The following is a 27,611-nucleotide window of genomic DNA, read 5'->3' on the forward strand; positions in this document are numbered from 1 at the left end:
TATCTGTTATCTCACTAAAATCCTACAGTCGGTCTGCTTTGTCCAGGGGTGGACATAACGACAAGAATTTAACATATTATATGTTATGAATTTGCAGAGTAGTGTATTATTATAATAAGGACAGAAAAGAACACAAGACAGATTCGCTGATAATGGACTTATTTTATTGTTTCAGCATTTGTACTATGTAAGTTTACACATACTACATATCACGTAGAAATATATATTGTGAATACAATAATTACAATTGTTCTCCAGTCAACAACAATTTGTTTGCTTGTTTGATTAAATAACGTCCTATTTATAGCTGCGATCATGTATGCAGTGTGTTATTATAAAAAGGACAATAGTTCCAATATACAAGAAGACACAACATGAATATACCGCAGTCTCCCGAAACACGCACCTCCCACAACATACACGCAACAACAACAACATTTTTCTATTCGAACTTTGCATGTTAAAAAGTTATTTCCATTTTTGGTAACGTTACATTTAAAAATGATGTTTCGTTCAAACTATACTAAGTTGAACGTCATAACCTTTTTACAGATATTCACAGTAATCAGCGCCCCTCCCCTTTTCTGGAGAAGGAATTAAGGCTGTGTAAATACTCCCATCACATGGATTTAACGATGTTCTATAACATGTGACGGCTCTAACATCAAAATTGTATCCCACATTGCATGAACTTTTACATGAGAATCATGACATAATAATGTGTATCATAGGTTAACAGACATAGACACATTTACTTTACAGACTAATGTGTAATGAGTACAGAATGAGTTAAAATGACTCACATTTTCGTCCACAATGTGCATTTCGTTTCACTGATAAGCGTCCTTTTTGTTGAATTTTAATTTCCCAGGACGGTAATTGCGGCAAATACGGTATGTGCAAACATGCTGTAGTTTGATGAGCATCATCTGCATTGCCTCTATAGTTATACGCGCTATTTCCACACGACTGGTTTTCCCGTTATCAGTATAAGTATAATGTGACCGGTTGGGATGTGTTTCTTTGGATCAGTTATGTACAGCACTGTAAAGCATGCAAGTGTTCCACTACACAAGAAGACACAACATGAAGTCTCCCAAAATATGCACCTCGCACTACATACACGCAACATACCACATACAGGGCACGTCTGTTGTCATTTCCCCTTTAACAATGAATCTATAGTTTCATCAACACCATCTCCATTGCTTTAATAGTGTTCTCAATAGAATATTCCCCTATAATTTCATCAAAACCATCTTCATTGCTCCTATAATTTGATCAATAACATATTCGCGCCCCCTATAATTTCATCAACACCTTCTCCATTGCTCCTAAAATTTGATCAATAATATATTCACGCCCCCTATACTTTCATAAACAGCATCTCCATTGCTCGTATAATTTGATCAATAACATTTTCACGTCCCCTATAGTTTCATTAACACCATCTCCATTGCTCATGTCCCCCATATTTTCATCAAAACCACTTCTATTGCACATATAATTTGATCAATAACATATTCATGCCCCCTATAGTTTCATCAACACCATCTCCATTGCTCCTATAATTTGATCATTAACGTATTCACGCCCCCTATAGTTTCATCAACACCATCTCCATTGCTTCTATAATTTGCACATATAATTTGATCAATAACATATTCACGCCCCCTATAGTTTCATCAACACCATCTCCATTGCTCCTATAATTTGATCAATAACGTATCCACGCCCCCTACAGTTTCATCAACACCATCTCCATTGCTTCTATAATTTGATCAATAACGTATTCATATCCCTTTTAACTTCATCTCCATTACTCCTATATTGTTATCAATAACATAATCACGTCCCCTATAGTTTCATCAACACCATCTCCTTTGTTCCTATAATTTGATCAATAACGTATGCACGCCCTTATTGTGCCATCAGCTTCATAGTCAGCGGTCCTATAGTTCGATCAACATCATCCTCATTGCCGCAACAGGGGTATAAATAGTTTGTGCTTCGAAAAACCTTTGCCAATGCATTGAACGATATAGAGGTTCCGCCGTATATTTGCCGAACAGGTTAGCGTCCATACACCTAACATACCACCATGCCCCGTGTGCAATCTCGGCGCAGTTACCATTCCCATTACTGTCATTATCGCTATCGAAAGTTGAGAAATGCCGTCCATTGTGGTATGAAAGACGATTATCTGGAATCCAACAAATATGAAATGACTGTTAAATATATTAAAGCTGAAAATGCAAGTAAAAAGGATTTAAGTTATTTCCTTTTTAAAAAACGTATACTTCAACAATCCTTTATGAGACATTCCCCTGTTTAGAAGAGCCATTTTTGTTTTTCATTCCGACGACTCCCCGACCCCTATATGGAGCGCATGATTCGACACACATGCGCTCATTCATGTACATATACACCTAGCAGTCCATATCACCTACAAACAGGTAAACAAAGCCATCACCTGTAAAACCAAATGGGGCTTGTTTTAGCAAGAAAACATGTCAGCTCCTCTAAGCTGTCATTTAGATGTTTGTCAAAATACAATTTCAGCACAAGTGAATAGAAATCCAAACAATAATCCGTCCACATATCTCAAGGTTTATCAAGGACACACTCACGTGTCAATGTACATGTAAAGCCTAGTATTTATTGGAGTGTTTTATTGGCTCGTATTGGGCATAATTTGGGATATAGCTGACAACACATTCATCTTTTACTTTAAAGTTATATCTGCCGTAACTGGCCGAAAATTTGGACATGGTATTTTTTCTTCAAATATCTATTTAAAACCATAAGTTTTAATAAATAAAGCTGTGAAAATCATTCAAAAGGACAGAAAAACATATATAATGCCTTATAAACGTTAGTTGGAACACATAGGTTATGCACTGTGAAATTCTTGTTTTTTTACGCCTTATACACGTTTAGATGGAGACATACCTTCAGTAATCACTTTACAATTACTAGTAATACTGTAAAAATGTGCAAAGAAATTGTAGACAACAATATGGCTTCATGGTCTGACCGTATGAACTTATAATGATTTTTGGCAGTACTGCCAAAAATCATTTTCAGCTCTCTTTTGTACTTGTAATACTAAAACCTATACATTGAAAGTATTGTAATTCTCAAAATGTTGGTAACTTTTGGAGCTGAATAACATATTAAAAGCTCTTCTTGATTCGTGACTATGAAAAATGTGGCACATATAACTTTAATGAAACCTTTTCAGGTGAGCGCTGTGTTTATTTTTCATTTTACATTGTTATTTGCAATATCCTGGCATGTGTATCCGTGACAAGATATGTTTAGAATGACGCACATGTGTCAAGTCCCGTGCTTTATATGAGGATGGTCAGTGAAGGTTACTTAGCATAGTAAAATAAAAATGGCTGCCACTTCCTTGGATACGACGCTGCCATACCAAGTGGATGTCTCAGACACAGAAGAAAAAAAATCAATATATATATTTTTAATTTCTTAACTTGCATTGTTGGCTTTAAGCTGGTGGTTAGTTGATTGGTTTCTAAAGCTTCCTCAGTTCCTAGCATAATATCAAAAGCCCTTCATATCTTGTCGCGAGTTGGAATCCCATGTGAGGTAGTTACCAGCTATTGACTGCTAGCCAATATTTCTTATCCAGTACTCCGGTTTTTCTCCAACACCAAAAACCCATCACGACCATAAATAACACTGAATGCAAATAAGACTCCCAGTAAGCTTAGCGCTACACTGGTTTGCCCGTGTTCAGTATAATGTGACCGGGTGGGGTGTGTTGTTTGGTGTCATGGTGACACAGCACTATGAAATGAGCAATAGTTCCAAATAAGACACACAACGAATATGCCGCAGTATCCAAAAGAACGCACCACGCCTTTTTTACGGGCAAACGCACCGTATACATAAGAGGCCATCATTACATGACCCTGGCTGTAAATAGGACGTAAATTTCAAACTAACATATGAATAGGCCGTCAAGCTAATGAAACCTAAACAAACCGAGTTATCATGTGTATTTCATGTGACTGTTGTATGATTGTGTTGTAAATGCTTTTAACAGCGAAACATCTGCCAATTTTATAGTGTTATCTCATTGTCATATATCGCCAAAGACACCGAACAGCACACCTCGTTCCTATGTTGCTACGTATATAAAGTGCCGATCAGTCAGTTGTGTACATTAAAGATGCTCCACCTCTGACAAATGGTATTTTTGCACTAGAAAAAACGGGAGCAGACGATTTAGTATTTTTCTTCAGTTACAAATGTTACTTACTTTACACCATTACCACCATTGAAAAGTTTTAGCTTCTAATTTTACTTCAAGTTAAAAATATGAAAAATAATTATTTGCTTCCCGAAAAAAATCCGTGACAATATATCCTGTATGGAATGAAGTACTGATTGCGCATGTACCAAAGGCGAAATAAATAATTCTTTATTATTTTCTGTGTTAACTAGGCATACATATACACGATTAAACACCAATTAATGTTCAAATGATTAAAATAAGTCATTAAAATTAAAACTGTCGGCGGTGGAGCATCTTTAAATTGATAAAATAAATCCGTTTATATAGGAAACTGAGATTTCAACAGCAAAGATCAGATGTGAACGGCCTTTTCTATAAATGAAGGAGATAAATGCGACACTTTATAGATAATGGTCTTGCTGATTATCCTTGAGAAAGACGAAATAAGTTCCATTCATAGATTGACTATCATCTATACAGCAACATACTGCAAAAGTGATAACAATTCCACTCAAGAGTACTTAGTGCTACTCAGGACATGGCTTAATAAAGTCAGTTACTGCATTAAGGGTATATATACGTCCTATTAACAGCCAGAGTCATGTAAGACCGGCTTCTCATGTATCAGTGTATATCGTTTATGTAATGTACCACGTGCATTTTGGGAGACTGCGGTATATTTGTGTTGTGTGTTCTTGTGTAGTGGAACACTTGCCCCTTTTATAGTGCTGTATCACTGAAGCATGCTGCCGAAGACACCAAGCAACACACTCCACCGGTCACATTATACTGACAACTGAATCATTCGTGCACGCCTTGTATGATGAGCGGTAAGCAGGAGCAGATACTACCACTTTTATAGACTATGGTGTGTCTCGGCCAGGGGACAGGAGCCAGAGCCTATCTCACAGGGGCGAGCGCCAAACAGAAGGCCAAAAGTGAAGCAGTATCAAGTTATACCATTAACTTTGAAGTATTAAGCATATACATTGTAGGCTTAATGTTATCTTGATGCATTGAAGACACATCGATGGATTGGGGAGACGGGGTGAAGGTCGGTCATTCCTTAAAACATTAAATCTCTCCTTACATGTTCTCTATGGGAAAATCAGTGTTTCTTCCTTAAGTTTTATAATCAAATAAAGTGCATAGTAATGGGCAATAGATATTTGTAAACTATTTCTTATTTTTTAAATTCGTGTACTAACCACCACGAGAAATAAAGTACACTATCTGTTTTCAAAAAGTCCATGCAATCCTATTGTGTAATTATCAATGAAATATGGATGGGGTGTTTAGTTATGACATGGTTCATTGAGCTAGCACTATCACAATGAGACACAACACGAATACACTGCAGTCTTTGACAACATACAGACACTCAGAAATAAAAGATAATGCATATGGGCGAGTCTGTCCTCGGTTGTGTATAAAATGTTAAGCCTTACCAACTCGCCAAAATTAATGCAGTATATCAATCGGACAATACATATATATATAAGTATAACAAATACAACTGTATTAAGAACATAAATGAAAGTTGAATTTAATAGCTGATACCTACACAGCCCGTCTGGTGAGTTGAATGTATCTACTGTTAGTGTATATTTTGATTCCTCGTCAGCTATTGCGAATGTACTGTATTCAACATATCTCGAGGTTCCCTCATATCCTTCCATGGCTATCCGAAGCTTCATACTTTGAGCAGACAAAACGATTCTTAATCTGTCGAAACCTGAATTCAAAAAGTATGTAATAATAATAATAAACTTTTATGAAAAAGGAAAAACAACACCTGCTTAGCTTAGAACTAATCGCTTTCAAGTTGGTTTGGAATATAAATATTTTTATTTAATACCTACACGTGTGATACTGGCTGTTTCAGGGAAATGCACTCATGTCGCCTGAAGCTGTATTACATGGCTTCCAATGCAATTAAGCCTCATGACATCATGACGCCACCGCGTTAACGAATTTACTGGTTTTTTACGGTACAATTTTATCATTGTTTTAAAAAACTAGACTGGATTTACTTAAAAAGTTACAAACAATGGGATTTGCATTGTAAATATCACGTAATTTTCATGTATGGGAATTGACTTACAGTCACGAGTTTTTCGGATTTATTTCAAAATGGTTGAAAATTATAGTAGTAAAATTGCAATAAGGACATAGTCATTCAGATCCCCCGCCAATGGAGAGCTAAATCAATTAATGCATTAATTTTATATGCTAGTAAGAGTATAGGGAAAGTATTTTAAAACCCAACTGCAATTGAAGAATATATACAAAACATATTTATGTTTTTTTTAACAAAGTGAAACCAACTTTGAAAACATTTGCTTCTTTGAAAAATACCAGAATTGATCTTAGCTTTAACAAAGATCAGCAGCTAACAGTGCGATTTTGGATTTGTTTTAAACAGCGACGAGTAACATAGGAATTAAGTGAATGTTCATAGTAATTGAGTTTGATATATCTGAGTTTTAATGCATGCATATTAAATAAAAAGTAAAGCATAATACAAAATTTGAAGTCCTACATAAAATGTGTCTATGAAGTTACATGGTTACGGAAAAAGTGCAAAAAATGAAAACCTAAAAATAGCAAAAAGGCACTACTACACCATAAGAACAATGTGTCTATGAAGTTTCATAGCAATATCTCTGCTGGTTTTAGAGTTGTGCTCCGGAAACGAATCTTACACAAAAATCTGCCATTTTCAGCAATGTTACCATGGTTACAGAAAAAAAGTACATAAAAGTGAAAACCTTAAAATAGCAAAAGGCACTACTAGACCATAAGACTAATGCGCCTATGGAGTTCCGTGCATATATCTCAACCGGTTTTCCAGTTATGCAGCGGAAACGAACCTGGTACAAAAATATGATATTTTCAGCAATGTTTCCATGGTTACGGAAAAAGTGCAAAAAATGAAAACCTAAAAATAGCAAAAAGGCACTACTACACCATAAGAACAATGTGTCTATGAAGTTTCATAGCAATATCTCTGCGTTTAGAGTTGTGCTCCGGAAACGATTCTTACACAAAAATCTGCCATTTTAGCAATGTTTTCATGTTACAGAAAAAGTCAAAAAGTGAAACCTTAAATAGCAAAAGGCATTCTAGACCATAGACCAATGTGTTTATGAAGTTTCGTGGAAATATCTCTTCTGGTTTAGAGAACGAACCTGGTACAAATAATATTTTCAGCATGTTTCATGTTGAAATGCTCAAGCTATGACCATAAACGAAATGGCACACTAAAATGCTTTCAGCATGTTTCTGGTTACAGAAAAACAAAAGTGAAACCTAAAATAGCAAAGGACTTCTAGACCATAGACTATGTGCCTATAGTTCCGTGCTATACTCAACGTTTTATAAGAACAATGTGTCTATGAAGTTTCATAGCAATATCTCTGCTGGTTTTAGAGTTGTGCTCCGGAAACGATTCTTACACAAAAATCTGCCATTTTTAGCAATGTTTTCATGGTTACAGAAAAAAAGTACAAAAAGTGAAAACCTTAAAATAGCAAAAGGCACTACTAGACCATAAGACTAATGTGCCTATGGAGTTCCGTGCATATATCTCAACCGTTTTCCAGTTATGCTGCGAAAACGAACCTGGTACAAAAATATGATATTTTCAGCAATGTTTCCATGGTTACGGAAAAAATGCAAAAAAAATGAAAACCTAAAAATAGCAAAAAGGCACTACTACACCATAAGAACAATGTGTCTATGAAGTTTCATAGCAATATCTCTGCTGGTTTTAGAGTTGTGCTCCGGAAACGATTCTTACACAAAAATCTGCCATTTTTAGCAATGTTTTCATGGTTACAGAAAAAAGTACAAAAAGTGAAAACCTTAAAATAGCAAAAGGCACTTCTAGACCATAAGACCAATGTGTTTATGAAGTTTCGTGGAAATATCTCTTCTGGTTTTAGAGAACGAACCTGGTACAAAAATATAATATTTTCAGCAATGTTTCCATGGTTACGGAAAAAGTGCAAAAAATGAAAACCTAAAAATAGCAAAAGGCACTACTAGACCATAAGAACAATGTGCCTATAGAGTTCCGTGCATATATCTCAACCGGTTTTCCAGTTATGCTGCGGAAACGAACCTGGTACAAAGATATGATATTTTCAGCAATGTTTCCATGGTTACAGAAAAAGTGCAAAAGATGAAAACCTAAATATAGCAAAAGGCACTACTAGACCATAAGACCAATGTGTCTATAAAGTTTCGTGTAAACATCTCTACTCGTTTTAGAGTTGTGCTCCGGAAACCATTCGTACGGACGGACAGACGACGGAAACCATTTTTATATCCCCCGCGCGCCAACTTCGTTGGGCGGGAGATAATAACACTTTAAGGTATGAGTAAAAATTACTCTTTCATACGTGGATATGAAGGATAGATATACTCTACCTTCGGGATCACAAAATGGCAAGCCTCGGGTTTCACAACATTCTGTGACCCTCGGGTAGACTATCCCTGTCCTTCATACACACATATGAAAGAGTCTTATAATCTTTATCACATAATCGACCATACATCCATTAAGTTTCACTATGTAATAGTATGATCCTGCCTGTAAATAGGACGTTAAAAAAATACAAAAATGGACATGTCACTACGCGTAGGAAATAATGACGACGCAACGATTCGAAGATGACGGACAAAATGTTTGATTTTAACGTTGCAATTGTCCAAAATATAGGTTGTAGCTATGGGATAAAGATATTTCAGGTTCTGATCAGCATGAATAATCTGATAATGAACGTAAAATATAGTTTCTACAGATTTATTAAAAGGTCATTCGAGCAAATATTAGTCTTCCTAAACAAACATATCCGACATCTGTCATCTGTCAAGGGATGGTATATTATCTGCTTATCATATATAAGTAAGTGTTTAGGGGGGGGGTGTATACAGAGGTGGTGGAGTTTGGGAAATCATCAATATACTAATTTAGAAAATAAGATTTCATCTGAAATTGGTATATGCATCTGTGCGTCAATTTGCTACTTAAATACCTAGCCAGAACTCGCCGGTCAAATTTCCAAATCCATTTTTGTATTCACTCCATCCTCTGTAAAAATCAACTGAGCCATCAAATCTGTTTGCGAAAACCTGGAAATGGGAGTTATAAAATACTTAGTAAACCATCGCAAGAAGCATAAAATTCATCTGTTGCAGACTGCTAAGAAAATTAATTATATACACCCTTCAGAACAAAAAAAATTAAAGTAAAATAGATACTAGCTATGCAAACTTATGGGCCGATTATTTGTATGATGTGCGCGCTATTGACAGCTCCCACCCCCACCCCCTCCCTGTAAAATTATAAATAAAAATAAAATAGAAACGAATAAAGAAACTAAATTGTTATAATCTTAAATAATATAATTTCTATTATTGCAGCTAAAAATAATTGTTTGGCTATGTAAGCACTCGGACACATCTTTAGGAGAAGTATAAAGTTTTTTTTCTTCTGTAATGATGCAAGAGGCCTTGATGGTCACCTGAGTACTAACACAGGGTAGTTATTTGACATTATAATATATCATGTCAGACTGGACTATCGTGAACTTTTAATATCTAATTGCTATCCAATAATTTGCTTAAGGTGTAAATATTGTTATCATAATTAATTTAATAAATAAACTATTTAATTTCCTATTACAAATAATTCAAAAAAAAATATGTTTCGATATATTTACTTTAGTAAATTTGACCCCCTCACCAGGCAAAAATGTGAGACCTCAGGGTCATATAGTTCACAAATGTTGGTAAAGGATCTTAAGACCTTTCCATCAATAGTATTTGATTCTACCATTTCCAGAATTTCAATAGAAGATTTTAAAGTTTTAGCCTATTTGACCCCTTTGGCTCAACCCACCAGGCCCCTGGGTGTCTGAAAATTAAACGGCCATCTCTGGCCAAATTAGACCCATTTCCTATTACAAATGACCAAATGATGCTATAAAATGTGTCTTCCTTATATAGATTACAGTAAACTTGAACCCCTCCTAAGGGGGAAATGCGAGACCCCAGAGTCTTTAAATTAACGATTTTTGTAAAGGATCTTAAGACCTTTCCGACTATGATGAATATTTAATTCTACCATTTCTAGAATTTTTTGAAATGTTAGTAAATTTTACCCCTTTTGGCCCCTACCACAGCCCCCTCCTGGGAGGTGAGGACCATATAAATAACACTTTTGCTTTGCCTTATGCCGTAGACGGTTTGTGCAAAATTTCTTAGAATTCGCTTGAGCGGTTTTGGAGTAAGAATCGAAAATGTAAATTCTTTATGGACAAACGACGCACAACGGACGCCGAAAGCCGAGGACTAAAGGCGATTAGAATAGGTCACTTGAGACTCTGTCTCTCTATTAACTCTAGCCTCTTCAATTCGAAAAGTGGTCTTTTTCTCAAGAATTTTATAGACTAATTTTTTTTTATCTCCTAAGAATGCTTCTGATCAAAAGTGTTTAAAATCCAATCAGGACTTTTGACTGGTTGCGATGTAAAGGAATCCCCATATTGTAAATTCTTTTACCCTTTTCCTAAGGTTGTTTCGAGTCAAAAACTAAACATAGAAAAACGTTACCGTCCATGGTCCACCGGCTGTATCCATATCACAGTAAACATCAACGTTAGTACTGAGGGCAAGGGTGTAGACACCAGAACAGTGAGTTGTCGGGATATCCCCACAGTTGTCAAGATCTGAAACAAAGCAAAACCATTGTTATGGAACAATTAATTATGTAAAATGACGTGACGAAAATATGGGAGGGTGAGGAAATGACGTGACAACAGTATTGGCTGAAATGAATTACAGCTTACCGTATTGGAATACACAAGTCTCGGTAACAGACAACGTGTTCCTAAATAATCACCTGTTAATTCTAAGACGTGACGGTTTTCAGTTAAAAAAATTACTTCATCGATAAAAGAGACAATCTGACAAAATAAAAAGCACTGCCAGAAATTGTTAATATATTGTTAGGCCACTTTGGTCGTTATAAACTAGTTTAATAATCGTTTAAGTGAATTAATCATATGCTACTTAAACTGAGAACAAAAAGAAAGGTATCACTGTACGGGGGCATCTAATGTGAAGAGGGTCAAATTCATAAGTCCCACACATCAAAACCGGGTGTGACCATCATGGGCGTTCAAAACAGTAACACAACGACGCCTGAATAAATGAGTATACATTCTTTCAACATAGACTTGGAAGTGCCTGGAGCGTGTTATGGGAAACGGTATATTCATGTTGTGTCTTCTTGCATAGTGGAACTGTTGCCTTTTTATAGTGTTGTATTACTGAAGCAAGACACCGATCATTAGTTATTTGTTTGATTTAACATCCTGTTAACAGCCACAGTCATGTAAGGACGGCCTTCTATTTATGCAGTGTGATGCGTGTTTGTTCATGTTGTGTCTTTTTGTTGAGTAGAAGTGTTGCCCTTTTTATAGTCGCCGAAAAAACCAAGATACACACCCTACCCGGTTATGTTATACTGACAACAGGCGACCCAGTCGTACCACTCCATGTATGCTTAACGCTAAGCTGGAGCAGAAACAACTACTTTTATAGACTATTTAGTGTATCGTCTAGGTGACAAAACCCAGAGCCTGCCTTACAGGGGCGAGCGCTCAACCTCGAAGGTCAAATGAGAGGCCGTTTGATAAACAGAAACACATATTAATGTCGTTCTATTTTTACTTAGCTTTGAGCACTAACTTGGTTTAAGTTATAAATTATGAGTGTAAAAAGTCATGTATAATAAATGGAAACTGTACAAATGATAATTTAATCAGCCACAATAGGTAGTTGTACACTGAACATTGTCAAATCCGGATATGAGGTTACAAAGTGTGGTTGTTTTAAATTTGTAAATTTATCCAATGAGATGAGTGAGCCAATTCAACGTTATTCAATATAAAAGAACATTTACCAGTGGAGCAAAACACGAAGTCCAGATACTATCTATTGTTACTGAGGACGAAAACAAATTTACAATGAATGTTGGTTTTCTAAAATAGCAAATTAAGACATAAATAATGAAAATAAACCACATTCTATAGTAGGTAAAAAGTTGATATTGTCGGCGGCAATGATGTCTGATTAAATAACTTGTAATTGCATTGGGGGCGACTATTAGGACATTACATTAATCGAACAACCAATCATTGCCCTATGTATACGTTTTGTAATTAAAACAAAAGAGCAGTCCATGTATTGTTAATAAGTATCTGTTGTAATCCTAACACTAAGCTACTAAACAGTAGAACATTCGTGAATGTTGTGACATGGCATGCCTAACCATGCGATTTTATATAATTATATTTACACCATGGACAAATGGTATTTAGTATCTATTGAAACAAGCAACCGAAATAGCATTTTTCCAGTTACAAAAGTTACGTACTTGACAATACATAACGTTATAAATATAGTTATATGTCATGGTCATTTCAATGTAACGATATGTCGCTTAAACATTTGATATTTTAACATGGTAATGTAACTTGATGATTTAGCTCCCCGAAAGCATATGTCGTTCTATAAGAGAGCCGGGATCTAGGGATCATATATTTTTGGTTTTGAATAAAGCGCCTTCAATCACCGCTATGTTCAGTACCTTCGGGTTTTGTCGCAATTCCCAATCGTATCACGTGACCGACGTCCACATGACCTGCACGTGCCGATCCAGGTAACTAGCGTAAGCGCAAATGTGTTTGTTAACGATTTCCTTCTGGCTAATATGATCAAATCGTGCTGGTATTTGTCTACACAGCGAGTATTTGAAACATCTAATTCACACATTGCCGTAATTCAATATTGTATCAAATATTGTAATGTGCGATCATTATTTTCTTTGTAGATCCAGGGACATGTTAATTCAAATGATTTAACACATGGACATGTACAAATGTATGTTTAGACAATACGCAATGCATGCATTTAAACACCGCGGTATTTTTCAATGATGTTTAATGATTTAGCTGTCATTTGACAAGTCACATATTATGATACATTATGTACATGTACTGCGAATAAAAACCCAACTAGTAAATTGTCTTTTGTTGCATATGACCATTATATTAAATAATGGACACCTACGAGTCAATTATGTAACTCGCCGTCCATTTTGTGGGGCCACTGTCCATTTTTCCCCAAAATGATGGACAGTCGGGAAAATAACGTACAGTCTATTTTTAACAATGAAAAAAAAAACCGCTGTTGTAAGGAAAACCAAACAAGTTTATTGAACCAACCAGAATATTAAAAATTTCACATTAATGTTCACTGCTCCATCAAAATGATTACTTCCTTTCCTAGCTGTCACTGTTATGAAATTTTAAAAAATCCAAATAAGAATCTTGCATTATTATTTGTTACACAGTTTAGTAGTTTAGACAAGTTGAGTCTAAAAAAAACTTGTATCTGACGAGGAATAGAAATTCAAGATTCTTGACTGAGGTGGGATAAATGACTTTTTACACCCTGTCTCATCTGACCATACAAGTCGCTCCTACATGGTGTCGTATTATACAGTTTTTACTGTATATCCATGCAATACTACCTTAGTAATCAGATAGGTTTTTTTTAATATATATCTAACATGCGCATGGTCGTTTGTGAAAAATAATGTTTAAATTATAGGGAAAACTCACCTTGCTTGTATGTATATGATGTAAAAGTAGACCATACATCTGTCCTTGTGGGAATAAAATGGTCACCAAAAACAGGCAAACAATTATTTAGTTAGAACGTATGTCATCTGAATCACAGCTGAGTACATCCCTACATGATGACTGAGTAAGGATTATATATCATTATCCGATATGTTCAAAAAACTGTTGTATCTCCAAAAGTTAAAAAAATAATTGTGCATGCATCTAAACACTGTAAGTCCTTTATTTTTCACAGGTGATAGGCCATGGGCTAGGAGGGTCCCACATGCACCCCCCCCCCCCCCCCCCCAAACCTCCGAACCAATATTTTTCTGAACCCTTATGACCCACTGATCACAAATCAAAATGTTAACATTGCATAAGTTGGGATGAACTTCCGGTTATGACGTCATCAAGATGGCCGCCATCTCGAATTTCACTAAAAATTGAAAAATAGTCATAACATTGACATTTTTCAACTGAAGTATACAAATGAGGTATAAAAATGACCACAATAGAACAACAAACACATTTCAGGACCAAAACATCCAATATATGAAGTGATTTCTACGCAGGAAATGAAAAAATCTGATTTCAAGCTCAAAAATGGTGATTTTTCAGCAAATTTTTCATATTTGGCTTGACGCAGCAAAAATGTTTCCCAACAGCAAACTATTATTTCTAATAAGTTTTTTGACCACTTATCAATCAGTTTAAGCAACAAAAACAACAAAAACCAATGTTAACATCGTATAAAATCCGGTTATGACGTCATCAAAATGGCCAACATCTCGAATTTCACTGAAAAATGCAAAATAGTCATAACATTGACATTTTTCGACTGAAGTAGACAAATGAGGTATCAAAATGACCACAATAGAACAACAAATACATGTCAGGACCAAATAATCCAATATATGTAGTAATTTGAACGCAGGAAATGAAAATACGATTTTAAGCTCAAAAATGGTAATTTTTCAGCATTTTTTTCATATTTGGCTTGACGCAGCAATATTGTTTCCAAACAACAAATTATTATTCGTAATCAATTATTTGACATCTTATCAATCAGTTAAAACAACAACAACAACAACAAAAATATATAGAAATGCAAAAGAGAATTGTTATACCATCATTTGGTTTACAAAACATCACCGGATGCGGCATATGATTGTTATTTTTTTCCAAACCACTGACACTACAGTTTCCTGGTGTCCTGGAATTTCCTGAATATAACATTGGCTATTGACGATTTATATCTTAACAAATTTAAATTTAAAATTGGCTGAATATCTATGTAGGACTTCAAAATAATCCATTTTCATGTTCGAAATATTGTAGACTAGCAGCCTCTCAAACTAAATTACTACAGCAAAATGCCAACTAATAGCTATAGGGTATCAAATTAAAATTCTGTAAATACCATGACACTTTTCGAAACGTGTTGTGTCTATTAGAATGAGCACATCCATTGTTTATTTCCTGTGTATAACGTAAGGAAATATAAGATGGTTACTACAGTGTCACAAATTTCTTTCACTAGTTCTTAATGATAATCATTTTCATTGTGCGTGCTTTCTCGCCAGAGTGTCGTCTTCGATTTCGATGTCCTGATGTGACATTACATTACCGGGTTACCATCGTGGTTCTAACTTGTCAACCGTCCATGATTTAATATCAGAAACATCGGATTCAGGGATGTTGGAGCTCTTCCTGTCTCCAACCTAGTTTCACCTAGATTCACATATCGTATATGATGTTTCAGACTTCCCCGGCATTATGGAAAAGACACCAGATCAAAATTCTGCGGAGGATTGGGTTGGTTCTCCTTAATTCGTATGAAGCACAATTCCCCATTCTTGTGAACCTCAGTGACCGTAGGTGGCACAGTTGGATTCTTTGAGGTCATAGATGAGGTATGCAGTGAAGTTTCACTCTTTGCCAAGTCTTGAAAGCACTGTAGAGAACTTTTTACTGGAGAGTCTTCAATGTTCTCTTTACGCATACACCAAATGTGACACAACCAGCACCTTCAAGGGACTGGGAAAATTCAGACCAATGAAAAGCATTTAACATTTATGGTCTCATTAATGACCTCGATGGTATCACCTGTGCCATTTATGGTTGCACGAGGGTCCACAAGATTGATGAATAGTACTTCATACGAATAATGGAGCTATGCGCTAAGGAGAACTAATTCCACCATTGGAAGAATGTGGATCTGGTGTAATTTCCATTATGCCGGAGAAGTCTGAAACAGCATATACGTACGATATGTTAGAATATGAAAGAGATCCCACATCCCTGAACCTGTTGTTCCTGATATGAACTCTGACCATGGATGGCTCATAAAAGATGACAGGCTAGAACAACACTGGCAATGTAGTGTCACATCAGCTCATCGACATCGAAGACGACGCTCTGACTTTCAACGAATTGGATACTGATATCTCGATTACTCTGATTCGGACTGCATGTGCCAGCTACCAGATATGCCGAGTCTCTTCAGTGGATAGTGCAGTGAGGCGAGAAAGCACGCACATTGATAATGGTTATCATTGAGAACCAGTGAAAGACATATGTGACACTGTAGTAACCATCCGACATTTTGCTTATGGTATGCATAGGGAATAAACAATGAATCTACTCATTTTCAAAGACACAAACGTTTTGGGAACTGTTAATGATATTAACGGAAACACAAGCTTAGCTTAGGTTACATTTGTTACGCTATCAGTAGGCGTTGTGCTATAATAATTATTTTTGAGACGCTGCTAATCTACACAAATGAGGGTATAACAATAATTCTTTTTTGCATTTCTATATTTTTTGTTGTTGTTGTTGTTGTTGTTGTTGTTTTTACTGATTGATAGGAGTTTAAATAACTGATTACGAGTAATAATTTGTTGTTGGGAAACATTTTTGCTGCGTCAAGCCAAATATGAAAAATTTGCTGAAAAATCACCATTTATGAGTTAAAAATCTTATTTTTTTCATTTTTTTGCGTACAAATCACTACATATATTGATTATTTGGTCCTGAAATGTATTTGTTGTTCTTTTCTGGTCATTTTGATACCTCATTTGTCTACATCAGTTTAAAAATATCAGTGTTATGACTATTTTGCATTTTTCAGTGAAATTCGAGGTGGTGGCCATCTTGATGACGTAATAACCGGAACTTATACGATGTTAACATTGGTTTTTGTTGTTTTTGTTGCTTAAACTGATTGATAGGTGGTCAAAAATCTTATTAGAAATAATAGTTTGCTGTTGGGAAACATTTTTGCTGCGTCAAGCCAAAAATGAAAAATTTGCCGAAAAAACACCATTTTTGAGCTTAATATCAATTTTTTTTCATTTCTTGCGTAGAAATCACTACATATATTGGATGTTTTGGTCCTGATATGTGTTTGTTGTTCTATTGTGGTCATTTTGATACCTCATTTGTATACTTCGGTTGAAAAATGTCAATGTTATAACTATTTTTCAATTTTTAGTCAAATTCGAGATGGCGGCCATCTTGATGACGTCATAACCGGAAGTTCATCCCAACTTATGCAATGTTAACATTTTGATTTGTGATCAGTGGGTCATAAGGGTTCAGAAAAATATTGGTTCGGAGGTTTGGGGGGGGGGTGCATGTGGGACCCTCCTAGCCCATGGCCTTTCACAGGTGAGTGAACACCTGTGCAATACCTGAAGTGGGATGTCCCATTTCTCAGACAGGGTACGCAAGGTGGGTAGTGGTATTCTGGGTTTTAAGAAGGATAAATTCCTCAACCTATCCAATATTAGAGAGAACGGATTGTACCTCGCTCTGTAGGCACAGTAATATCCATTCTCTATATTATATAATAATGGACAGGTTGAGGAAATGCTCTATTACATTCAGGACTACATTTGTAATTCAATTTAATGTACATCTTGCAAGCATTGTTAACTGGTGTTATATAGGGATTGTATGTTGCTCTGGTCGATTTCATGGGGTGATGAATTGAGTTGCTCTCGAAAAAAATTGAATGAACAGTGGAGCAGGTCATATTGAATTTGTTTCAAGAACAATTCAATTCTTTTGTCCATGGAATCAACCAAAGCAAGATTAAATCATTATATTTCAATTATATCGTATTAGATTTTTGTTAATTTTTATAAAAAAAAGTTTTGCGAGTCGCTAGGCTTGTGCCAACGACAGACGTTAGAAGTTAGTGCGTCACTAGAATACAACTAATTAAAATAAATAGCGCAAATATTACAATTTGTCATACATTTATTTAGCAACAACTTTATTAACAAAATAATCCAGATGAAACAAGAAACATTTACAATATATTTAGAAATGATTGCAAAAATGGTCCAACGAAAATGCGGAAGGACACTGTCTAGACTTTGTGATAAGGTTGTCTCCAGCTTCGATTCAAAATGGAGAGTCACCGTAACGTGATGGGAACGAAAATGTTCTAGTGGTTTATGTAGCCTTTAGCATGTTTTTTAAAAGTTCAACAGCTGATTAAGGGTAAATACGTTGTATTTAATGTATGATTTTTAGTTATCTAAATAATCCTTACCTCACAACAGTTAAGTTTAATAACAGTTCTATCGAATTATAATCAATTTTATAACAAAAAACAGCCAATTGTTTGTTTGTTTGATTAATTAACGTCCTATTAACAGCTATGGTCATGTAAGGACGGCCTCCCATGTATGAGGTGCGTGTTTCGGGAGACTGGTATATTCATGTTGTGTCTTCTTGTATAGTGGAACTGTTGCCCTTTTTGAAGTGCTATATCACTGAAGCATGCCGCCGAAGACACCAAGCAACATACCCCACCAGGTCACATTATACTGACAACGGGCGAAGCAGTCGTCCCACTCCCCGTTTGCGGAGCGCTAAGCAGGAGCAGAAACTACCACTTTTATAGACTTTGGTGTGTCTCGGCCAGGGGACAGAACCCAGAGCCTTCCTCACAGGGGCGAACGCTCAACTCAAGGCCAAAAGTGAAAAAGGCCGTTACATATCGTGATCACGTCAAGTTACTGTACCTATGATCGTGATTTTTATTTCAAAAAATATTAAAAATAGTTAGGTGTGATGAAATAAATAAAATTTGATATCATATATTCACACATATCTAAATATTTAAATACAAAATGATATGAAAACGTTCATGTAAAAGAAAGAAAACATGTCTTGTTCACAGTGTATGAACGGAAGTGTATAGTATAATCATTAGTTGCTTTTTGTATCGTCACTTGTGAGTATCGAAGCAGGAAAAATGAAAACAGGCATGGTATACGGGTCAGTAAAACACCAAATGTCTGTATTATTCGTTACTACAAATATGTTTAGCATTATAGACGTCATCGGAATATATTTCCTCTTTATAACAAGCGACTATACAAGTGCTCTCGCAAGTAAGTATACATCGCAGTTTCAAAACAATGCAAGTGACTATACATGTACAATTTTAACTGATAATCCTACAGCTTCAAAATACGATTGAGTCAAAGATATTGTGTCCATTAATATGTATTTATGTGTTTTATATTGTTGGATTCATTTATAAACATGTGATGGTGCTTGAAATGATGAAAGCCAGACAGAATACCTTAAATATTGCAAAATATTAGGCGGGTGTCTCAATTCTTCGGTGATGAACAGCAGATCAACTCACGAAAAGTGTCTGAAATGTTAATGCTGGTTAACACTCAAAATTTCATTAGTCACTGGTAGTTCAAATTGCTATCCATGAAGCCGTTTATAACTTTAGATTACAGCAAAATTGTATCGAATAAATAAAATTGGCAAAAAATATCCCCTATCCGTTGTTTCATTTGTCTTACTAGCAAGTGACCGAGTACCGCTATACAGACTCGCAACTACAAAATTAAAAAAAAATACTATACAACTCCGTTCATACACTGTGTTGTTTGCCACCAGTCATATAAAATTATGGTCGATTATGACATCACGCTGGAAATGACATCCGCTATTTTACGATCTACTCTCTGGCAAAATATCTAATATTTTTAATATGTCTTCATGAATGCTTGGTATTTTGAATACATAATGAAGATATTTAAATGATTTTCGGTGGTTATTGATTCTGTAAACATTGAAATTACAAACAAAACAGATATACAGTAGTGGTCTACCTTGTATTTTGTCGTCTTGTCAAAAGCGCTTACATAGGTGACCCCGACCAGCGTTCTTTTTTGTCAAGTTAAGTTTTGAACGCTGTTGTCCGACATCATAGGAAGTAGACGATATATGAATCGGGACTATTTATTTTAGAATAAAGCCGATATCATGCTTTCTCCCTGACTAATGTCATTTTTGTGAGGTAAGTTTTACTGAAATTCGATATGTGTTATCTAAATATTCGAATTTTCTTCTAAAACATGATAATGTTATCGATGATACTGGTATGTTATCTTTCTACACATATGAAAGATATTAAAATCGCATTTTGTATATCGCGCCATAAAAATCACGATATAGTTCGCCAGCCAGCTGTACACCAGCGTATTTCGGAAATGTTTATCAATTTCATATAACGCATCATTCAATGCCAACACTTTCACACAACTGGGAAATCAGGGAAAAAACATCGTCAAATTATATGATTGGTTAAAAAAATTGTAGATATCTGTCCTATCTGCAAATGAAACAGATTTTAAGTAGTTTCAGTGAGAATTGAAATATAGTAGATTGTAGTGGTTTTTAGTGATGAACATCGACCAATCTGATTAAAATACATATCCTGTTTATCACTACGTTCTATTGAACGGAGTGGTTATAAGGATCTTTATTTCAATCAGATTGGAACATCGACACAACCTGTACTGAAATCTTTGTTAAATACAGGGTTGTGATTGCAGCTATTAAAAAAGAGGAAGCCACTTCTCAATATATTTTTTAATGTTTTAGATCATATCTGACATATGATTGAATGCTCAGAAATGCTGTTCACTCAGAGGAAATACTGTGAATAAAGCAAGATTCACATAGAAAATATCCTGTGAATAGAGTAGGAATCTAATCCTCGCATATATGTGACGAACATGTACATATAAGACTTCCATATAGTCCGATTAGGAATGATTTGGGCTGGTTTATTACATTTACGTTTTATTAGCAACCATATCAGGACGGCCTCCTATGTATGTTGTTTGTAGTGTGTATGAAGTGCGCGTTTGGGAGACTGCGGTATCTCCGTGTTGTGTCTTCATGTATAGCGGAACTACTGCCCTTTCTATAGTGCTATATCACTAAAGCATGCCACCGAAGACACCAAACAACACACCCGGCCACATTATGATGCAAATACCGAACAGGAAACTCGTGAAATTTAATAGCTCATCCATGCAGGCAAACCGAATGCAAATTCATTCTAGGGTTTCATACTTTATTGATGAGTATTATATTGTAAAAATATACTGTTAATGAATAAGAAAGACAAAATCTGTGAAGTAAAGAAAGTGATGAATAAAATAAAACAAAACACTGTTTTAGTTGAAAAAGTCATAAATAGTCATTACTATAATTGTAGGTCATGTCACTGTATATTCCTTAAAACTTAAAAAAGTCAGGGGTTATCTGCAAGACAGGATATGATTGATTTTCTCCAGTCACTCCAGTTCTCTTCCACTCTTAGTAAGACCCTTACATTATGTGCTCAAGTGATCTGATTGAGGTAGTCTATGCGAAATTTCTCGGAGTTTCGCCCATCTCCACCAATGATTCAATATGCTAATCAATATCTGGATAAATGCAAGTACTAGTAATTCACCACATGGTCCTTTGTATATTTTGCATATAACGCGTACGTTATATCATTACAAGTATACTTATTTTACTAGATCAAGTCTGTGGCTGACAGTGATTCATTTGTTTGAATGATTAATTTACGTCCTACCACCAGCCATGGTTATGTAAGGACGTCCTCCCCATGTATGCGTTGTGATGCGTGTATGTTGTACGAGGCGCGTGTCCTGGGAGACTGTGGTATATTCATGTTGTGTCCACTTGTATAGTGGAACTGGTGACCTTTTTAAAGTGCTATATCACTGAGGCATGCCGGCGAAGACACCAGGCAACACTTTCCACCTGGTCACATTCACAGGGACTTATAACGTAGGTTGTGAGAAAGTCTGCTGTGTATACATATGTACTATATACTATATAAAAGGACAAGGGAACCAACGACTCGCTTGGAAGAGGTACACCTGCCTCTACAAAAGTCGTCCGTATTCCGTCAAACATGGATAAATATGTACATATTTAATACCAATATATTCTTAAATAAATTTTCGACATGGAAAACACAACTTCAAACACGAAATAATATATTAACATACCTTTATTTCACTATGAACGTGGAAAATGCAGTCAGCTATCACCGATGTCGTTTTGCATGTCCACTGAAATCTAGGTTAAACACGTTTGTGTGGATATTGTGTACCCCATACCCGGACCCGGACTAAAAACACCATATACCCGGTGTCTGTACACTAAAAGCTACACTATCAATGTGATAACGGTCAAGTACAACATAAGAGCCTCAATTTAAGTTAGATTCTTCAATTTATGATACATGCATCTGAAATAAAGGTTCTTCTAAGAACCTTAACAGTGAAACTTAATTTATACAGAGTCTGAGTACAGAATTTCACTGCAGTATCGGGTAAGGGCGAGTACACGAAAAAGGTACCCATCATCAATTACAATATGGCGGATTATACGAACAAGAGTCGAGTGTTAGATAAAAAAGTGTGATTCATCGGTTAGCTGTTGGATTGGATTAATGAAAGAGTTATCAGAGATAGCCTATTTGTATTTGCAATGGGAAAATATCACCAGAAAGTGAAATGAATGCATACAAAATTTGTTACAAGGGAATATGAATGCTTCTGACCTAGATTTTACTGGACAGGCAAAACGACAGTGAGGATATCTGACTGCATTTTCCACGTTCGTAGTGAATTAAAGGTATGTTAATATATTATTTCGTGTTTGAAGTTGTGTTTTCCATGTCGAAAATTTATTTAAGAATATATTGGTATTAAATATGTACATATTTATCCATGTTTGACGGAATACGGGCGACTTTTGTAGAGGCAGGTGTACCTCTTCCAAGCGAGTCGTTGGTTCCCTTGTCCTTTTATATAGTATATAGTACATATGTATACACAGCAGACTTTCTCACAACCTACGTTACAAGTCCCTGTGGTCACATTATACTGACAACGGGCGAACAGTACATTTGCAGTCTAATAATGTATTCTAGTGCAGGCAGCTAATCACGTTTACATGTTGAATTATTTATCTTTTTTTGAAACGTTTCACTTATTTCTTGAAAATGCTTTGCTAATGGATGAGCATATTAATTATTTGGAGGCTTTGTAGTAAAAAACATGAGCATTGCATATTGTAATTTCCCATACTGTATGACATAGCGCGGTGAAGACAGCGTGGATGTCATTATAACCAATGGGGACAACCTACGTCACCGGAAGTGATATCGGGTACACAAAAACAATGAAGAAACGCCCGCTTAAAGATGAACATCGGCTGAAATTATGACATAAATGCAATGCATGTTCTAAACCTATCGTGCGTCAAAGACAGTGTATTGTTAGAGATTCTATGAAGCTATTAAATATGGTCAAACTAGCTCAGATAATGCAAACACCTCGACACAATATTTTTCGACAGCAGGGATATCGGTCACATTTTATTCACTAAAACGTTAAAAGTTGTAAATAAATAAATTTTGCTGTCACAAAACCGTCCCGTTTACTAATATGTAATATATGAGTGTTGAAAGAAAATATTTCATTCATTATATCTGCTTGTAGAGAAACATAGACGGTTCTTAAATAGAAATTATGAAAGTGATGTCGGTCACACTTAGAACTTTAGGGGTAACGGTCACATCCAAAGTTGCGAAAACTGAATATTACATCATTGTACATGTAGTCGTTATTTACGCATTCATGCAACTCCAATAGATACCCCGTCAAAATATTTTTATTGAATTGATCTTTTAAATGGCTGGCGAGCTATAAAAATAGCCTTTCCCCCATTGCTCGTCATCCGTCCTTCTTTTATTTCTGTTATTTCTCTGAAAGTACTGGAGGGGGTTCATATGTAGATCCAGTTATGTATAATATATTTCGGAATCAATCCGAAATCGATTTATTTCGATACCGTTACATGTATTTGCCAGAGAGTATTAAGGATCTTTTTCAAATTTCATGTTTAGAAAGTCATCTTTCTGGATTCTAATAGATGGACTTGTTGCTGTGGTTCAAATTCAACATTTGAGCTTAATACTTAATGAACCTTGTATCGCTCTCTTTACTCTTGTTGTGCATAATGCACCAATTGGAAAACGCGGTAATCGACAACTTGAAGTTCGTTACCATATAGACATACAATTATCAAATATCTTGTTCGATATAGACATTTTGATAATCATTTTTAACATAGGATTGTATTTATTAATGCTCATTTTTTGAGACAGATAAGATTTCAAAATAATGAATATTTGGCTATCTTGAAATTATTTGACTACCACGGTGCTTTATAGCATTCATATATATACATATATTTACTTTTTCACTGCAACCCTAATATGTATACTTACTAAGCGCATTTTACATTTAGGGTTGCATGACCTGCTATCCGCTTATTTTTATGTGATGTCATAATTTTTGTGCCATCGATCACAGAAAATGGCTGTTTCGTCCTTGACAATATTGATTTTTTTATAGATATAAATATCTTGGGATGTTATCATATAAGTGTTATCAAATGAAAATATATTATATTCATTAAATTGCATTCAATTGACAATTAGGGGAGTATGAATGCCAACTGGACATCTGTTAATTCAACATGAAGCGTTAAAGATATTGGACCAACATGTTAAATTGACCGATTTGTAAATCCAATGGTAAACGTCACGATATCTCTTGGCCCTCTTGCATGTTATCAACTGATTTGCTTTTATAATTTGTTTGCATATAATCATTTGTGCTATTGTTGTTAAGTTATATTCTTAGTACCTTTTCAATCGTTATTGTGTGTTAAGTCTGTGGAGAAATTATTAGTGAACTGACATGTAGAACTGTATTAACGCTATCAGCTAAAAACCCTCAGTGATCCTGTGTATCATGTATTCACGTATTTCTGTAGCTTATAGATCAGTGTGCTTTTCCTTTTGTTTACATCGGATACGATAGCTACTACTTGAAATATAAGGTATTTTATATCAGTAAATCACAGTAAAGTTAAAAAATACACTTGATATAAAATAAAATGTGACCAATAGCCACGCTGTGGAAAAAAAGACGGACGGATGACGAGCAATAGACGAAAAGCGATTTCAATAGCTCGTTAACCATTTGCTGATTGGGGGTTAAAAAGTCGTCTTTCAAGATCAGATAAATTCAATAAAAGTATTTTGGCGTCTTATCCACAGTTTTCTTAACTTTGGATGTGACCGTTACCCCTAAAGTTCTAAGTGTGACCGATATCACTTTCATAATTTCTAATTAAACATCGTATATGATTCTCCACTAGCAGATATAATGAATGAAATATTTTCCTCCGACAGTCATATATTACATATTAGTAAACGGGACAGTTTTGTGGCAGCCAAATTTATTTATTTGCAATTCAACCACGTTTTAGTGAATAAAATGTGACCGATATCCCTGCTGTCGGAAAATATTGTGTCGAGGTGTTTGCATAATCTGAGCTAGTTTGACGATATCTAATAATTTCACAGAGTCTCTAATAATACACTGTCTTTGACGCACGATAGGTTTACAAAATGCATTGCTTTTATGTCATAATTTCAGCCGATTTTCATCTTGAAGCGGGCGTTTGTCATTGTTTTTGTGTGACCGATATCACTTCCGGTGACGTAGGTTGGCCCCATTGATAACCTATAGTGAAAGTCCTAATATTCCAGTACCGAATGTTTTCAATTTGTATATAAAGTCAGGTAAGTTCACATTACCACGAGGTAGAGATAATTGCATAAATATAAATAAACATAGTACGACTCAGTACAAACACTGACCTGCAGGTAGGGCGTTAGAATTGTGCATCCTGCCCCTATTGAATGATCTTAAAGACGGCTAAATCTTGGATCTTATCTTTTATCTTCTTCCTAACATTTCCCTTTACACCGTCTCACTTTTTTCCTATTGTTGAGCGCTCGCCCCTGTGAGGTAGGCTCTGGGTTCTGTCACATTGCCGAGACACACCAAAGTCTATAATAGTTGTAGTTTCTGTTCCTGCTTAGCGCTCAGCAATAAGGTAATTATAAAATGGGACGACTGGTTAACTCATTGTCAGTATAATGTGACCGGGCGAGGTGTGTTGCTTGTTGTCTTCGGCGGCATGTTTCAGTGATATAGCACTACAAAAATGGCAACATTTCCACCATACAAGACGACAAAACATGAATTTACCGCAGTCTCCAAAAACACGCATCATACACTACATACACGCTGGACACCGCATACACGAGAGGCCGTCCTTACAAATCGCAATGACCCAAAATACAAATGTATATCAAAATGAAAATATAACTTTACATGTATTTAAGTTTGGCATTGTCCTTGCATAAGGTAAAAAAAAACAATAAAATAATACAGAATGACGATATGTATGTAGCAAACGGGAAATAATAAGTTTTAATGACCAAAGATAGTTCAAGTGTTATGTTGGTAAACAAAAATTTGAATTTTTCAGAGATATATCATAATTGACACAATAAAACATAACAAAAGCTCTAATATCTTATTATGTGCATTGTATAATTTGTATCTCGTATGTCGAACTGAGTTGTCCAAATTCACTATATGAGTATTGTAAAACTGAAAAATGGAAGATCCGCAATAGGAAAAAGCACAACTAGGGCACTAAACTGATGTATATATGTACTTCATGGGACTGCATTGAAGTATTTGAGTTATATCCAGGAAACAAAAGGAAGCAGTAATTTGGTTGGCTACGTTTCCATGGTAATAGAAAAAAAAAGAAATATAGAAAAAAGTAAACACGCACCAAGCACTTCACACACTCATCACACTACATGGGAGGCCGTTATCACATGACCCTGGCTGTTAATAGGACGTTCATTTAATCAAAACAAACCAATGAAATATATACATTTAAAGCATTAGGAAACTATGGTTTTTCAACATTCAAATCATATTTGACATTTAAAAACATTTAAATCAAAGAACTTTACCGAAACTAAATAACCATAAACACTTACTGGCGAAGTTGATTACTTTTGTGTAGTAGGTGATCGTTGATGAAGTCACACCATCATCTCTGTAGCACACCTCGTTACTGTATATCTTACATTCCCCGTTAGCTGGTTCGTAGGAAAACGACAGGCATGTCGGGGTATTATCACAAGACGAAGCACACCCAACCTTCGTACTCCAAGTCGACGTCGTTATCAAAAATCCAGCATGATTCTGAATAATTGTCTTCATAACGACTTTAAACTTATTTTCGGTAATTGCCGCCAAACTAAATTGAAGAACCGTTGTCATAATATAACATACAAATACGGGGTTTACGTTCCTTGCATTTGAGTTTATCTCTAATCCATCCAT

General features: G+C 35.5%; 1 protein-coding gene across 1 annotated transcript; it reads right to left on the bottom strand.

The window, feature by feature from the left end:
• Window positions 1–258: 258 nt before the first annotated feature.
• LOC138310046 (ficolin-3-like) lies at window positions 259–27,611 on the bottom strand. The gene is made up of 5 exons (XM_069251194.1): window positions 27,263–27,611; window positions 10,886–11,001; window positions 9,307–9,403; window positions 5,829–5,999; window positions 259–2,203 (listed from the first exon to the last, which is right to left on the bottom strand). Exons 1-5 carry the CDS (start codon window positions 27,609–27,611, stop codon window positions 1,953–1,955), a joined length of 984 nt encoding a protein of 327 aa, XP_069107295.1. The 3' UTR covers window positions 259–1,952.

The sequence above is a fragment of the Argopecten irradians genome, chromosome 16 (genome assembly GCF_041381155.1).
Source record: "Argopecten irradians isolate NY chromosome 16, Ai_NY, whole genome shotgun sequence".
NCBI classification, from domain to species: Eukaryota; Metazoa; Mollusca; class Bivalvia; order Pectinida; family Pectinidae; genus Argopecten; species Argopecten irradians.